Below are 18,244 nucleotides of genomic sequence, written 5' to 3' on the forward strand. Positions count from 1 at the left end.
TGTTCTAAAGAGGACCAGTTTTGGTGTTGTATCATGTCACCAACACAAACAAACAACACTGGAGGTGTTGCTGCTCCTCTTTGTGCAATTTCGATTTTATTTTCATCTGACTTATTGTATTGGTCTCACACAGAGCAGGCATACTCAAGTGATTGTCGAACGAGGGTCTTTAATGGCGATAGAACCGATATCCACAAGACATATTAACAAGTCTCGTGTCCTTAACAAGACTTTCCTCAGCTAGGTCATTCTATTACAAATATGATTAATGGACCATTTTTGAATCGAATATCGGAATAAGTTAACAACATATATCGGAGATTTATTACTTTTATCCACGAAAATAGATAATAAACATATTTTAAAATTGAAATCATTAATTTGACTTAAACAAGAAGTTGTTTTTGTGATAGTTTGCAAAATAGCTAAGACATTCCTGTTCTTTAACAGTCACTGTTCTAACAGATTCAGCGCAGTGATAGCGACAGAGCTGTTTGTGAAACTAGCACAATCACAATGAAGTCAGCTAGTAACTGGTCGATTCACTGTTTATAGTTGACCTTAGTTTCCGGGTATGCTATTAACATATTTTGCCTCTGTGTATATTTCATATGATAACATTCTTTGACAGTAACAGAGAAATATTAACAATTTTAGCAAATAATTTCGTCAACGTCTTATTTTCACAAATATACTAATCATAAACAATACAAAGTATGTAAATAATGTATATATATTCAAAATGTCATCAATACATTTTGAATGGAACGATTGGAAAATAAAAAGATGTGAAAGAGAAAAACATTATTCTGTTTTGGTATGTAGATCATTGATGAAAAAAACTAATTTTGTATTAATAATAATTACGAGTGACTTACACAGAAGACGTTTACTCTCCTAATGTTGATTATGATATCTAACTGAAGACAAAAGTGGGTGGAGTACGGTACATTTGATGGTGTTACGAGATTGTGGTGGTGAAAGAGTTCCGCTGGGACCATATAGCAGGTTCTCAAAACAGTGGTGTTTACCTCGGCTACACTTCGATTTTTCTTATCGTATGACTGGGTGTAAGGAGTTGATACCAAATTCTGTCTGATCGTCCGTCAGATCCGATACGATCAGTCTGTAACAAGACAATGTTCTATATCGTGTAATTCCGTATTGAATCCCGTTATCCGATCATATATAGTTCGGTTTATGGGGAATGTCTTCGAAGTCAGGTTATTTCGGGTATGATAGTGGTCTTTAAGCGACATTTTCTTGATACAAGAACAATGTTCTCCGCTGACAATTTCGCCGAAACGCAATGAACATGTAATGAGAACATTGTTCTCGGAACACAATCTCACACCCCCTCTAAAGCAGGATCATGAAGAACGAAAAAGAACAAAAATGGCGGCAAATTTAAAATAATTTCGATTCAATATGACTATCTTGTCTGTGGCCGTGAAGCGTGATTATCAAGTTAAAAATACTGATGTAAATGTGAATTTATACATTTTTAAGATTAACAGGTCGTAAAGGTTGTGAAGTTTGTTTTTTGACGAATTTCCAATGATTTCTTTATATTGACGTAACGTTACCGTACACCTCACTTGTTTAGAAATGCGAGAAACTTTGGCTGGCACGAATATCACTGATCAGATTACATTAAATAAGTGAAATATATTTTATTGAATCTGAAATATTATTTCAACAATTAACCTTCAATATTAAAAGGTATGGGATTTTCATGTTTGTCATATGTATATTGAGTGGTATCTCCGATTCGGTTTCATCTTCAATGTTAAGAAGATCGTCTATAAATTGATAAATTGTTGTTTCCAAGTTCCCTACATCGGCCATCGTCATATTTGTTATGATTCACGTTCTTTGGGCTAGAATTCATGCGAACATGTTTTCGCTCTACCCTCGGATAGGAAAAAAATTGTCGCCTAAAGACACCCATGGAGTCAGACTCGAAGAACAACAGAAAGGCAATTGTTTACAGATTTATTTTTCAGTGAAAATGTTCGTGTATATAGTACTATAGTACTTTTGTAAATACTAGCTAGCCTACCGGGACCGTGGATAATCTAACTACATGTAGATGTTCATAAAGTTACTTAAACGGCACACAGCTTGCAATCGAATTTCTCTCTCATAAAAAACTCAAATTCACAGCGTCAAACCAAACTGACTCCCCTCTGTACAACGTTTAGAAATTATGAGGGCAATCCAATTTATTGCAACGATAATTCTACTGAAAGCTATAAAATTCAATTGAATTTGAAAAACCACCCGGGAGTTGTTGCTTTTTTTCGGAAGTCTGTTGCAGAGAAAAGGGTCATTCTCAATAGGGGTCGTTCCACTTCCACAGGGTAAACGTTGCTGAGGAATGCCATCATATTGAACCTGACTGGTAGAAACAGTGTCCTTTTAAAGGCTGCGGTACACACAAGTCGATTGTTTGTTTGGTAAGATTGTATAAATCTCTCCAAATCCACAGAAAAAAAATGATTGTGACATTATTCATATGAATAATTGTGTGATTTGTACATGTGTAGAATTTAAATATATATCTGTCTTAATTGTTAGGTTACGAGTTGAAAGACAGAGTTTGTTACAGAAATTCTACGTTTTTAAAGAGTTTTTGTTGAATGAAATTGCAATGTTAGGTCATTTACTAGATAAATAGATATAAGATTTACAAGAAATAAATCGTGTTGTTAAACAAACGTTGTTTTGTGTGATATTTATTCAGTTCGCTCTTACAACAAACGTTGCCATCAGTGCCGTATTCCGTTTAGCTGTATGATGATCTGGCTATACCCAATACTACAATACGTGACAAAGCACTCTTATGTATCTATATCAAATATATAGACATGATTGTACCAGCGTCCTTTTCTCTTTGGTCCGAAGAGTCCAACTAGGTTCACACCCTGCAAAACGGCAACAACTACAAATGTAACATTCGATATGCTGTCATGCGTATTTATCATATTTTGGAAATCTGAACTTTATTCTCACCTTGCCATAGCGGTCTCAACTTGGATCCCCTCCAACAAGGCATACCAGACGAACCGTTCGTTTCAGTCGTGTACCATTTAACGGAACGTCGTGTACCATTTAACAGAACGCCGTGTCCCATTTAACAGAACGTCGTGTCACATTTAACAGAACGCCGTGTCCTATTTAACAGAACGTCGTGTCTCATTTAACAGAACGTCGTGTCTCATTTAACAGAAAGTCGTGTCCCATTTAACAGAACGTCGTGTCACATTTAACAGAACGTCGTGTCTCATTTAACAGAAAGTCGTGTCCCATTTAACAGAACGTCGTGTCACATTTAACAGAACGTCGTGTACCATTTAACGGAACGTCGTGTACCATTTAACAGAACGCCGTGTCCCATTTAACAGAACGCCGTGTCCCATTTAACAGAACGTCGTGTCACATTTAACAGAACGCCGTGTCCCATTTAACAGAACGTCGTGTCTCATTTAACAGAACGTCGTGTCACATTTAACAGAACGTCGTGTCTCATTTAACAGAACGTCGTGTCTCATTTAACAGAAAGTCGTGTCCCATTTAACAGAACGTCGTGTCCCATTTAACAGAACGCCGTGTTCCATTTAACGGAATCGTGTCCCATTTAACGGAACGGGTTCATGCAGGAACGTTCTATTGAATGAGATACGCTGAGAGATAGAATTATTTCTCAGAATATCTGCCTATTACTAACTTGAAATAGAAGAGAAAGTCACACATAAGTAAATAGCTCTTGTGAACAAGTTTGATTTTAGCTCAATACGGGATTCAATCTCTTTGGTTTCGAGGCATGACTTTTGCAGATCTATATTTTTATCAAATGATTCAATTATTGATTGTTGGGGGTTGGTAATGATGTATAGATTATAGACTTATGGTGATAAGTATATATATTACAGAATTGAAATAGTATGGTTGATATTTTAGGCTTTATAAACCCTATAGTGATATATTTAAATCAGCTAGTTGTTCGGGAATGCCTGCGGTGAATAGAATATGGTTTGCTAAACTCGTATCAACGTTGTTATAATATACGTATGTATTCAAGTCATTATTTCTTCATATTCATCACCGACGTCTTGCAGCGGGAAGCATGGAATGGTTATGCTACCATTACTTCATGTACAGTGTACAAACAATAGTGTTTGAGATATGTTTATCAGATCAAATGAAATTTCCTCTAGTTATCGAAATACATAAAATCTTTAAGATATAATATATTGTAGGGTTTTCAGTCTTTGGTTGGTTCGTCTCCTGACCTTCAACCGTCAGCTCGACAATGACAATTGCTGTGACGTCACGTTAGATCGTCTATATAATTAGAGTGTAGTGTCATCATATCAAATATCAACTGTCTCTAGCTAAAATGGTATTGTACTGACAAAAATAAGGTTATCAGATCATAACTTGTGTATTGAATCTGGACGTTATTCAAATTGAGATAAAGGTGAGCGTGTTTGTAAGTTTTTTTGACCTCATCCTTATATTGACGATTGAATTTGCATAATAAATTCCCGCAATAATGTATAATGCAACTACTTTGAGAAAATCATTTATGTAATGATGTTGTTCATTATCCACTGTTTAAGTATCCTGTATGTATGCCAATTGTATTTGATAATATTTGTAAAAGAAGAAAATAAGTTGAAACGTTTACAGCAAATAAAGAATTTGAATTAACTGCTTAAGCATCCTGTATGATTTACAGCAAATACAGAATTTGAATTAATGTTAGTTTGTTGTTGTTGACCTGTGATTAGGTCTGTATTGTACAGGTCAATGTTGAGATTTTGTTATATTTAAGATAAAATACAGAGTGATGAATTGGTTAGCATGCTTTTCTTTGGCTGCAATACTGTAGCTCAAAAGACTAATAGAAAGACAATGGTGTCGGCTGAAAGGCATATTCGTTCTAGATTTTCTTAGGCCTGAACAAACATGATGTTCTTAGGCCTGAACAAACATGATGGAAATTATTATGAAGTCGTTTGATACGCAGATGAACCTACAAATGGATAAATTCCAGGAGGCAGTGAATGAGATAAAGGCTCAGAGTCAAGAAAATATGTGGTGTCAGAGTGAGGCTTGGGATAAATGGATGCATGAAAACAAAATAACAGCTGAACATCAACGCCAGCAATCAGTGCACAGTTTCGGTGAGGAACTAAGGGTCATCGAGGATAGAGGGAGGAGATACACACCTTCGTTTGGTGGACCGCATAATGTTTAAAATGAAAGTCTATGTGGCATATATGATCTTTGCAAGAAGGATTAAGAAGGAACTATGCCCATCTTAAGGACAGTCTTGTGAAGCGCTTTGGAAGACGGAACCCTCCAACTACAGCCATAAATAAGTTGCACGAACGGCACGTCAAAATAGCTTCAACAATGATGAATTTGGGGAGGTACGTAAGCTTAACCTGGGGTTGACCTCCCATCGAATTGGTGACTGCACAGGAACACAACTTCTGCGCCACTGTTGGAAGAGACAAAGAGGGATGGCGGGAGGACATTCACGGCGCTATGACAGAGGATGAAGAAGTGTTACGTACAATAGAGTCGAGTTGCCTAGCTCCTCCACCGTCCAAGCATTTGAAGCTAGACTTTAAGAACTGGAATCCCTGGTGAAGAATAGTTCTCTGGAATGAAGGTTTCGGATTCAACAATATCAGTAGACTAAATAGTAGAAGTTAGTTCTACGAGGCCTGCAGTGGTCTATTCTTCTGATTTACATGGACGATGTCATCGTTGCTTCTAAATCCTTCTCGGAACACCATTACCATCTTCGACAGGTGTCGTACTCGTTTTCGTTCCCACGGGTTGAAGCTGAAGGCTAAGAAGTGTAGCTTGCTGAAAACGGAAGTAGTTTTCCTTGGTCATGTGATAATTATAGAGGGAATTTCCACCAACCCAAAACAGGTATCGGATGTGATAGACTGGCCAACTCCAACGACAGTGCGCGAACTTTATTCCTTCCTAGGGCTGACAAACTACTACCGAACGTTTTGTTCTTGGTTATGCAGAAATAGCACTCTCCACTTTATGATCTCATGAAAAAGGATGTTCGATTTGAATGGAACAATAGGTAGACTGAAGCTTTCCAAACACTGAAACGACCTAAAACCAGTGCATCTTTCCTTTCGTATCTCACAGAGGATGTTATTTTTATACTTGACACGTATGCGCCCAATCAGAGTATTAGTGCCGATTTGTCTCGAGTTAGAAATGGAAATGAAGTGGTGGTTTCCTACGCAAGTAGACGGCTGACCCCGGCTTAGGAGAAGTACTGTGTGACACGACGAGAGCTCCTAGCTGTTGTAGTCTTCTGCCATAATTTTAAGCATTATCTGCTAGGAAGAACATCCCTTCTTCGGAGGGATCACAGCAGCTTGTCATGGCTCTTCCGCTTTAAGTCCCCATAGGGACAACAAGCTAGGGTGCTTGAAGAACTGAGTCAGTTTTCCTTCACCATACAACATCGGGCAGGAAAACAACACAGTAATGCTGACGCCCTTTCAGGGTGCCCTACAGAGGAATCCTGTGACTGTTACTTTGCTGGAGCATCGGTAGCTTCTTTGTTGTGTGGAGGAAGCTTACATTGTTCTAAACTACATGAGTCGTGGGAAAGGTTTGAGAGCGATGTAGATGACATTCTTCCGATCGCAATACACAATCTGAAGAAACGGTTGAGTGTAATTGGATGGATACGATGAGCCTTCAGGAAATGCAAAATGCTCCGAAGGAGAATGAGGACATTGCTTTACTGCTTGAAGTTATCCAGGGAAATACCACGTTCTCCAAAGATGAAGCTCATGGTCAAAGCCCAGAGTTCCGTCGATATTTGCTGCTCATTTCCCAGATGCGAATAGTCAACGGTGTCCTTTACTACGAATGGGTAGGGGATGCGGGGCAGAAGTCACTGCGACTGCTGGTACCACATAGAGTTAGGAGGAATATCATAGAGTTTTGTCATGAAGCAGCATTCTCAGGGCATCAGGGAGAAGGGCGAACACTTGAGCAGGTAAAACAATGATACTTCTGGCAGCTTGTCGGAAATGTGCAGCTTCCAAGAAGGACTGTCGGACTAAAAGAGCGCCTCTGCAGAACTACACTAGTGCAGTGAGACAGAAAAAGATCTACGACATAAAAATGATTGAATGACAGTACATCGAGGGTGATTTAGTCTTTGTTCGAAATGAAACCTGTAAAGTTGGAGTTTCGCCAAAACAATAGTCAGTCTTGGAATAACGCAAAAGCTTGACCCTGTGGTCTATGAGGTAACTGGGCGGAAACGTGTCGTCATCATTCACCATGATCGCTTGAAGCCATACAAATCCAATGTGATCCCAGGTTTTGTGAAGAAGATCACATAGCCTCACATCCAGGCTTGATTCTCTACTGGAAATCCTGGAGGACAAGGAGCAAGAAGATCCAGAAATAGTCGCAAACAACAAAACAGACAAACAAGAGGCCCAGAGGACCTGTATCGCTCACCTGGTTTGTAATACCAAGTTCTGTTGTGAATATTGGTTCATCATTTCTTTTCTGAAGGAATTTGAATATTTACCTTTAATTCCCCTATTGGGCCCCGCCCCTCCTGCCCCCGGGGAATTTATACAAGTTCTGTTCCCCTTCCCCCAAAGATGTTTGTGGCAAAATTTGGTTACAATCCATGCAGAACTCTATGACTAGTAGCTATTTAAAGGAAATATTGACGGACGGACGGACGACAGACGTCGCGCAAGATATAAGCTTGACCAAATAGCTTAAAATAATCAACCAGATTCTGAAGGAGTTGACAAACCCCCACTCGAGGACGACGATTATGGAGGTTACCCCATAAATGAAGAGATTGGGTTACTGTGACCTTCATCTGGTCATTACGGACGTTTGAGGGAAAAACCAGATCGGCTTGACCTTAGAAGGGACTCAAAGGACCCTAACATTATATTTCACAGTTAAATTGTCATTTCTAGATATTCCAGCTCCGGACCTTTTTTTATGTTGTTTGGTGTATTTCCTTGTTGAGTTTTGCCGCGAATAAACGCAGTTTAGCAGAACTCAATGATTTCTCGTCTCGTTTGAGCTCTGCCAACCATCCTGATACAACAGTATTAATTCATAATCCGCCTGATATCCTGTGACTTAGCCAGTGTAATATTTTGCATATGTCATGAGTGTAATATGACCAAGCGCTGGGCAGGATATCCATTTTGATGACATGATCCGTACTCCACAACGTTAAGACAAAATGTGTGGATTTAGGGTCCTAGGGGAACCTAGAAATGAAATTTGAGAAAGATCTCTTCAGTACTTTCTGAGAAATAGTGGTAACAAGAATTGTTAACGGATGCAGGAAGGATGGACAGACAAAGGACCACGGACGAAAGACGATTTGAATAGCCCACCATATGATGATGGTGGGCTAAAAATGTTAACTGTTCTACTGATCTGAAGATGTTTTAATACAAATAGTTTAGAATGTAAAATGTTGATGATTGCATGATGGGAGTGGAGCCTACCAACCAAACCATGTTTGAATGATAAAGGCCAACACAATAACTGTTTGTATTCTTCACTTGACACCTTGTCAGTATTTTTAATTACTTATTTAGTAAATCAATACACATACTGGGCACAGTTAGCTTATACAACATCCATACTACAGATTTACTACCTAATGCAATATAAAAGTATACCAATACAAAATAATAGTTTTCTTTGCTTTCTTCTTGTTACAAACTTCAGACCCTCAGTCTCACTTTTGTCTCCTGTTGGATATATCAATGCCCCTCTGCTTATCTGTCTTAGCCATCAGTCATAAACAGTTTTATTATGTTCTTAAAACTTTCCGTTTGTCAATGCAAAATTTAAAACAAAATCTAGATTTGCTGTACATGTCAAATTGTATGTAAACATTAATGACTTTTTCTCATTGCTATTTACTGATCAATGCAGAAAATGTGCATGCACATAAAAAAATGGGAAAATCAATTTATAGCATGTACTACCATGCTTCAAAACCTAACAAATCAAATAAACAATACATGTGGCAGTGAAAACTGGAACTCATTACTATAACAATGGTATATCACTTGATTTGATGTAAAGACATCCTTCTACACGACAAACATCTGTCTACACTGTAACCAAATAATGGTCTCACCCCAGCCACAACACATGCTGGTCATTTTATATGTTAACCATATTTAAAATGCTCAGTCTTTTCCCTAATGGAATAAGCAGTCTCACAAACAAAAGCTACATTTTCCAATTGCATCACAAGTATGAGTAATTGAATTGAGTCTGAACAGCTAACAGTTTTATAGAGACTGACGAGAGAAAGTATTCTCTGAGATGACTTACATAATCCATTCATTCAAGGCTTTTGTATTATTAGTTTATATTTTTGAAGAGTCACTCTCAATTATACATACCTAATCTCCTTGGGAAGTAATAGAATATTTACTACTAAGACCTCCCTCTAGCCTTTCTCTAAGACTTCCCTCCAGTATTTTTCTAAGACAGAGACCTCCCTCCAGTATTTCTCTAGACCTCCCTCCAGTCTTTCCCCTAGACCTCCCTCCAGTCTTTCTCTAAGACCTCCATCGAGTATTTCTCTAAGACCTCCCTCCAGTATTTTTCTAAGACAGAGATCTCCCTCCAGTATTTCTCTAAGACCTCTCTCCATTTTAAGACCTCTCTCTAGTCTTTCCCTTAAACCTCTCACCAGTCTTTCTCTAAGACCTCCCTCCAGTATGTCCTTCAGACCTCCCTCCAGTATTTCTCTATGACCTCCCTCCAGTATTTCTCTTTCTCTATGACCTCCCTCCAGTATTTCTCTATGACCTCCCTCCAGTATTTCTCTTTCTCTATGACCTCCCTCCAGTATTTCTCTATGACCTCCCTCCAGTATTTCTCTTTCTCTATGACCTCCCTCCAGTATTTCTCTAAGACCTCCCTCCAGTATTTCTCTATGACCTCCCTCCAGTATTTCTCTTTCTCTATGACCTCCCTCCAGTATTTCTCTAAGACCTCTCTCCAGTATTTCTCTAAGACCTCCCTCCAGTATTTCTCTAAGACCTCCCTCCAGTCTTTCCCTAAGACCTTGTCTGACTCCCTCCAGTCTTCCTGACCTACAAATGTACATGTAAAATAACTGCTTTGTACCCCCCAGGATTTTAGAGACTTTAAGGATCTAAACCCGACTTAAACATTATTTATTTACATTGAGTATCATGACATGCCTTTGTGCTCTTGGAACAATTCAATTTTGATCTGCAGGGATGCAATTATTAAAAGTGCATCAGGTTTAATAATGCATTTGAAACCTAATTTTCATTCTATGTAACACTGTGGAGGAACACTTCGACTAATTATATTTAGGCTTCCATCTGGCAACAGCGACAATAGTTACAGTGATTTACCTCCAAGCGGAGTCTCTCCTTGTGCTAATGATTCTATAGAAATGCTGTGTGGTGACTGTTGCTATCAGATTATCATCATTCTAATGATTTGTGTACAAACGTTAGTAAATTTTCATGCTGAACAATTTGGAAGAGGAAAAAATCAGATATTTTCCACAGATATAATAGATCTATAGTGCACATTCTTAGAAATTAAAAAGATTATCCTTTCTCAAAAATGCCCTAAATGTTTTTTTCCTGCAATGTGCATAATAGCCATAACCACCAATTCCGAAGCCTTGACCACCAAACTCTAAATCCTGTCCACCAAGTCCTCTAAGTCCTAAGTCCTGACCAAGTCCTAAATCCTGACCACCAAGTCCTAAGACCTGACTACCAAGTCCTAAGTCCTTATCACCAAGTCCTAAGCCCTGACCACCAAGTCCTAAGCCCTGACCACAAAGTCCTAAGCCCTGACCACAAAGTCCAAAGCCCTGACCACAAAGTCCTAAGCCCTGACAGCCAAGTCCTAAGCCCTGACCACCAAGTCCTAAGCCCTGACCGCAAAGTCCTAAGCCCTGACTGCCAAGTCCTAAGTCCTGACCACCAAGTCCTAAGTCTTTATCACCAAGTCCTAAGCCCTGACAGCCAAGTCCCAAGCCCTGACTGCCAAGTCCTAAGGCCTGACAGCCAAGTCGCAAGTCCTGATTACCAAGTCCTAAGCCCTGATTACCAAGTCCTAAGCCCTGACAGCAAAGTCCTAAGCCCTGACCAAAAAGTCCTAAGCCCTGACCACCAAGTCCTAAGCCCTGTTAACCACATCCTAAGCCCTGACAACCACGTCCTAAGCCCTGTCAACCAAGTCCTAAACCCTGACCACCAAGTCCTAAGCTCTGACCACCAAGTCCTAAGCTAATCTCCAAAATCATTAACCCATCCTCCAGTATTATCCTAGACTGATTAAACTGACCCTTATACTATTAGTCCTATTTGATGTTCCTTGAGGATAACATGATAGTCACTTAGATATTGTCACTTGGATATCCAGCCTAACCAATACATGATTTTGGACTATAGAAAGGTCAACACTCAGTAATTGGTATACAGACACTAATCTATATTAATGCTTTCTGTACATCATCCTGTTATGCTGACAGCATCATTATATAGACAACCATCTGTTCTGATATTTGATTCCCGACAAGGGTATACGATAATCACCTTGACACGGCGACATGGACAAGGCAGAGAGCTTAACTAATGCAAATATTCTAACGTGTGACACAGTCTCATCCTTTTAGACCTCTAATCCTACATGCAGTATGATGACAGAATTAACATATTTCACTGAGAGGGCAGACAAGACCATAAAGTACATGTATTAACAGGGAACACCATATAATTTATATGACACACAGTCACACACATTTTATCCGGAGAAGAACTTTTTTAATGTCATGTATAGTCCACATGGTGAGTGTAGTCCGTGATTCTCTGTAACATTAATTACAACATGGTGATAGTACACAACATTTTAATCGCAAATTTCTCATGAGACCACTACGATAAGACATGATTAGATGACAGTCTACATCAAACTTCCAAAATCAACATTTTATAATATTATGACAAATTGTATACAACTCCAGAATGGTACAGGGCAAGGTTAATTGATCATATAAGCACCTTTATTAAAGATGGTTAAGTTTTTTAACCAATAGACTTAACCAGAACAAATAAAAGGAAAATATACATAAATGTTTGAAACAGACTAGAGTTACTTTCCCATAAAGTCCTCTAACTTTGTCTTCTGATTTCAAAATGATTCTAATGTGGAGGTATATAATTATCTAACTTGTGAAAACTTTGATTTTATATCATTTGAAGAATTTAGATGCAATGTTTATTGCTTTTACACTTTGAATATGTTTACTTTTTCTATATTTTGATAAGAAAATAAAATAATATGGTTCTCAAATGAAAAATACATTCAGCCAACAGGGCTCCTACGTTAAGACTATCTGGCAGCTCCAGACAATTTTAGGCAGCTCTGGCCTGCCGGGCTACTGTTAGTGTCAATCTCTATGTGTGGTAGTTCTGCATGACCAATCTGAACAAATTCAAGCTACAAGAGACTAAATCTGCAATTTAAAAGAAAACTAATTAAAGAGAACAGAACAAAAATAATTTTCACTCACTAGAAGTTCTTTAAGACATATACGCCCCATCCTCTGTATGGATTTGGGACAGGATTCGACAAGTTATGATGGGACAGGATGGGACGAGACAAATTGCCATGTGTAACACTACTGGTATATGCCTTCAACATTCATGGCTGCGGTATGGAAGAGCAGTAGTGCCCTTATTATATAAGTTAAAGCACTCAAACGGATAGGACATATTTTGATCACATAGTGCACAAAATTGTTGAAAGACCTTTCAAAACATCACTGAAAATACAACACTTGATGACATTTAATAAATTCTCTCTATTCTTGAAGACAAGAGTACACACTTTTCCTGATGAGAGGGGGAGAAATCTGCAGTGCAAAAGGACGACATGTCATGATACTGCAGAGACTGGCGATGACAGGTCCACAGTTTTTGATGACATAGAACACATCTCTCACAGAGACCATTCTCTGTGAAGACTCTCTGTATTAATCATGAATGCCACTGTCTACACACATTTCCTATCACTAATAGCACACTCTATTTCAAGAGAGATTCTGATGCCATCTGCAGCATCTTTAGAGAGCGAGTGGTTTTTGCGTTTGGATGACTTGCTATGTAGGTCTTGAGTTTCTGTATCAGTCCATATAATACTCCCTTTAGGTGTTCTCTAGTTACACTGTTGGACATGTCCAAGTTCATCACCGCCTCCTCTAGGTACCTGGAACACCACAATATACAAAAGTTAACTTTGTGTTTTTAATTCATTAACATACATACAGCAGATGTCATTAAATGCTTTACCACTGTGACCTTGAAAAGAATGTCTCGAGGTCACACATCTAGACACTCCTAGAATGAATATACGTAACCGGCCTACTATACCTTTCTGTCAGGAACAAATTGGTCCCTATGTGTCCTAATAGAGCAGTGCCTCCGAAAATCACTCAGGCACAATTTTCTATACTTGTTTGTAGGTTTCCAATTATTTTTTTGCGTATACAAGCATTTACATTATATTTTTGTCCAAAACAAACATAGCTGCCGTTCTTAATATCTACTGTATCGCTCACAAGAATTCAAGTTCACAATTTGTAGACTTGCTGTATACATTCCCTTCGAAAAGACCTTATATGTATATGTAAAGCAAATAATGTCTCGCTGTGAATTTGATATTTTCTACGGTTCAGTTTTACCTCCTAGTCGGTAAGTGATATAAAACTAGCACGATAAAAAGCATACAAACATGAAATAATGTTTTCCATGATCATTGCTTTGCTCCATCAGCAGTAATAGGCACCAATTGTAGCCCTAAAGACGACACCATTTTCTATCTTAAAGTCTTTTGAGCTACAATACTGCAGCTAGACACTCCACCAACAAAGAATGTTATGTCAGTTGAGCAGTTGCTTGATTAATTCGCATTGTTATTTTTTGGACTCCCAATTGCTTTACACAAAGTTAAGTTTATCATATTGCATGAATTAATTAATTGCATGAATTGCATGAAACACAAAAACATCAAAGAAACAAATATAATGTGGACAGAATCAAATGTGAATTTAAGGTTATTAACCCCCTGGGGAGGTGAGTAACTTAGAGTATATTATGTAAACATGTTGGATACAGACAGTACAAAAGGTATTTAAAAAGAAGAGGGAATGACCGTGAAGCCTGGAATGTCTTGTAGAAATGTGATCAGATTCTACTGCATCATGTAACACAACTTAATCAACTTGGCAGACACACAGTTACACAACTCAAATTCTATCTTAAGTATTTTCCATTTTTGAGGTTGATTACCAAAGATACAGTTTCCAAATAGCAACAAATGAAACTTTACTAGTAAGGCTATTCAAAGTTGATTCTCTGGATTTCAAAATTTCTAAATTGTAGCGAGAAAAATGTTTTCTAAAAGATTTTGTACAATTTCATGTCCACTTCATAGAAATGTCATAATAATTAGTTACGGCAGTGCGAGACATTGAAATAAGAATTTTGTTGGTTTCTAATTGTCTTCATCATTTATAACTTTATCAAAGAATAAAGATGTAGAGAATCAGTTAAATATCAAAGGTGTTTTTTGAATCTTTAAAGATATACTAACATACATTATATTTCCATGCATGGTGCCAATAGTCACTAGCTACATAGGTTTGTTTGTTTGTTTGTTTGATTAATTAACGGCCTATTAACAGCCAGGATCATATAAGGACGGCCTCCTATGTATGCTGTGTGTTGTGTGTATGTGTGCAAGGTGCATGATTTGGGAGACTGCGGCATGTTCTTGTTGTGTTCTCTTGTATAGTGGAACTGTTGCCCTTTTTATAGTGCTATATCACTGAAGCATGCCACCGAAGACACCAAGCAACACACCCCACCCGGTCACATTATACTGACAACGGGCGAACCAGTCATCCCACTCCCTGTATGCTGAGCGCTAAGCAGAAGCAGAAACTACCACTTTTTTAGACTTTGGTGTGTCTCAGCCAGGGGACAGAACCCAGAGTCTTCCTCACAGATGTGACTCGCCTGGTAGTTTAAGCAATTGGCTACTACAATTGGACAGACAGTCTCAAAAGGACCCCTTGTTAATATGGCTAATAAATCAATAAACTTTAATCAAATCCATTTTACCTTACTTTTGGTTTTCTTTTCTTTTCATCCTGACCATCGGGTTCCTATACTGTGATGGTCATTGATAGGTAAGATCACCAATTGAAATACAAAACATGAACTTGACCTTCAGCTTTTGATATGGATGACCTTGACCTCTAATAAAACTATCACTACTATATGCTTAATGCGGTGAAAATTAATTTGTAATACTGATCATGTGATTTTTTTAGCTTATTCTGTCAGAAAACCTTGACCTTCAGCATTTGAAAATCATGAACTTGACATTTTTAAGTGGATTACTACAATCAACTTCTCCATACAGTCATAACAAACCAAAGATAATGAACTACCATCTAATTCTGTACATGTTGGGATTATATCCTACTATTTATCATTGCCAGGTTTAATATTTTATGTAACCATTCTAATTAGTTATATGTATAAGCTTTTTAAGGCCCTGATCAAGTGGATTAAATACCAGATATATATAGGAGCAATAATTGGCAAGAACTGGGCCCCCATAGGAGAGTTCACTGTAGCTAATGGCCTTTACCTAAAGGTTATAAATCCAACATTAGAATATCCATGCCCTTTAACCTACTAGCTTCTATTAGCATAAGTAATTAGCAACAACAAATGAAAAATGCCAGATATAGAATGCCAGGTAAAACGAGAGTACTGTGGTGCACATCTTGTAATCAAACGAAAAGTTGCAGCAGGACAATCAAAGTAAGCTAATTACATTGTAAAGACATTAACCCTTTGGTGTAGAACTTTCACAGGAGTTGGAAATCACAACCTCATGTCATGGTGATTATTATGTCTACCAAGTTTGAAAGGAGTTGGATGATTATTTTCTTTTGCATGAAATCCAAAAGGAAGTTTCTAAACTTGAACCCTGAAATTGTTGCCTTTATTTTTTTCACAATAATTTTTTCTTCAATTCATTTTTAATTTCCAAAATAGGAGTAGTAAATCTGAAACAAAAATTAGTAAGACCCCATGAAGAAACATTTGATGCATAAAACCATACTCCATTTTTTTTTTAAATATACCTTTTTCATATCATTGAAAATATTAGTCATACAATGTGAAACAAGAAACACAGAAATACACCATATACAAATAACCCAGCCTAATAACTTGACCATCATCTAAAGTAATGGCTGAGTTCCTATCAAAGTGTGATGAGGAGAAAGCATTCATTTTATTGATAGCTTTGTTAATTGCTTGCTGGAGTACTGAAACCTTAGATTTGATGAACCCTAGTGAACTTGACCTCTATTCCAACATTTCTTAATGATCAATAAAGACTTCACCTGTTACTAAAATCTGGGACAGGGAAGTAATCTAGATTAATTAAAACAGTCAAGATTCATCGTTAATCTAAACACGAGACCTAGTTCATGTGCAATAAATGAGACCCCAGTTTTAAACTCAAACAGCTAAAACAATTCTTTAATCAAAATCTAGGGCCATTTTCCTTGAACAATATCCTATAACTGTAAAATGTCTATTCAGATGTCTAGTAAATTCTGAATCACATTCATGGTCACAACATAAAGTCTTATTTAATGTTAGGAAATTACAAATCTCATTTTATTACCTTAACTAGAGACACATAGGGCCAGGATTTGTCACATGGCTGGTGGAATACATGTAACAGTTCCAGTTTATACAATCTGCAGCTCACGTACAATTAAGGTTTCTTTAAGGTCATCTGACTACCTTACAACACAAACTCATTCATACAAACATCAGTGCTGCAATGAATACTGAACACTGGAAATAACAAACAATAATTTGTGGCATCATTTGAGCTTATTTAAGCTAAGGGTTATATTAAAGGGCATTTATTTTAACCAAATTGGTTGGAGTTGATGCTAGAATACTACAAAACCCAATATCAGGTCAGAGAGTCTCTTACTTTATGAAAATAAATACATGTAGTTTAAAGATTTAAACCTTTAGTTACCTATGTGACCTTGAATGAAGGTAAAATTCCTTAATTTGAACACACATGGTAGCCCTTCATACAAGCATACTACAGACCTAAAACAATTAATTATAAGGTCTATAAATCCCTACCTACCGCTGAAATATATAGGCCATGGGCTAGGAGGGTCCCACATACACCCCCCAAACCTCCGAACCAATATTTTTCTTAACCCTTATGACCCACTGATCACAAATCAAAATGTTAAAATTGCATAAGTTGGGATGAACAAATTTTACTAAAACATGAAAAATAGTCATAACATTGACATTTTTCAACCGTAGTAGACAAATGAGGTATCAAAATGACCACAATAGAACAACCAATACATATCTGGACCAAATTGGTGATTTGTAAGCAGGAAATGAAAAAAAAAAAAGATTTTAAGCTCAAAAATGGTGATTTTTCAGCAAATTTTTCCTATTTGCCTTGATGCAGCAAAAATGTTTTCCAACAGCAAATTAATACTTCTGATCAGTTTTTGACCACTTATCAATCAGTTCAAACTACAACATCAACAAAAACCAATGTTTACATTGTATAAGTTCAGGTTACGACATTATCAAGATGGCCGCCATCTCGAATTTCACTAAAAAGTGAACAAGAGGCCCAGAGGGCCTGTATCGCTCACATAGTTTTTAATGTCAAGTAATGTTCTGAGTACAGATTCATTGTTCTTTCCTGAAGGAAAATTTAATATTTACGTCTACTTCCCCTATTGGGCACCAACCTTTCTGCCCCCCGGGGGTCAGAGCCAATATTTATACAAAGGGGGTCAGAGCCAATATTTATACAAAGTCTATTCCACTTCCCTTAAGGATGTTTCTGGCCAAATTTGGTTTCAATCCATGCAGAACTCTAGAACTAGTGGCGATTTTGGGATTTCCCTCTATTTCCGATATTGCGCCCCGCCCCTCCTGCCCCCGAGGGGTCAGAGCCAAATTTTATACAAGCTCTGTTCTCCTTCCCCCAAAAATGTTTCTAGCCAAATTTGGTTTCAATCCATGCAGAACTC

The 18,244-nt window shown here is 37.7% G+C and overlaps 1 protein-coding gene across 1 annotated transcript in view; it reads right to left on the reverse strand.

Moving 5' to 3' along the window:
- Positions 1-8,598: 8,598 nt before the first annotated feature.
- LOC138316042 (enhancer of mRNA-decapping protein 4-like) overlaps positions 8,599-18,244 on the reverse strand; it is a 65,316-nt gene continuing 55,670 nt past the window's right edge. Inside the window, exon 29 of the mRNA XM_069257515.1 lies at positions 8,599-13,335. Within this exon, the coding sequence (XP_069113616.1) occupies positions 13,155-13,335 (181 nt within the window). The 3' untranslated portion in view covers positions 8,599-13,154. The remainder of the gene's footprint in view (positions 13,336-18,244) is intronic.

The sequence above is a fragment of the Argopecten irradians genome, chromosome 2, assembly GCF_041381155.1.
Source record: "Argopecten irradians isolate NY chromosome 2, Ai_NY, whole genome shotgun sequence".
In the NCBI taxonomy this organism is placed as follows: domain Eukaryota; kingdom Metazoa; phylum Mollusca; class Bivalvia; order Pectinida; family Pectinidae; genus Argopecten; species Argopecten irradians.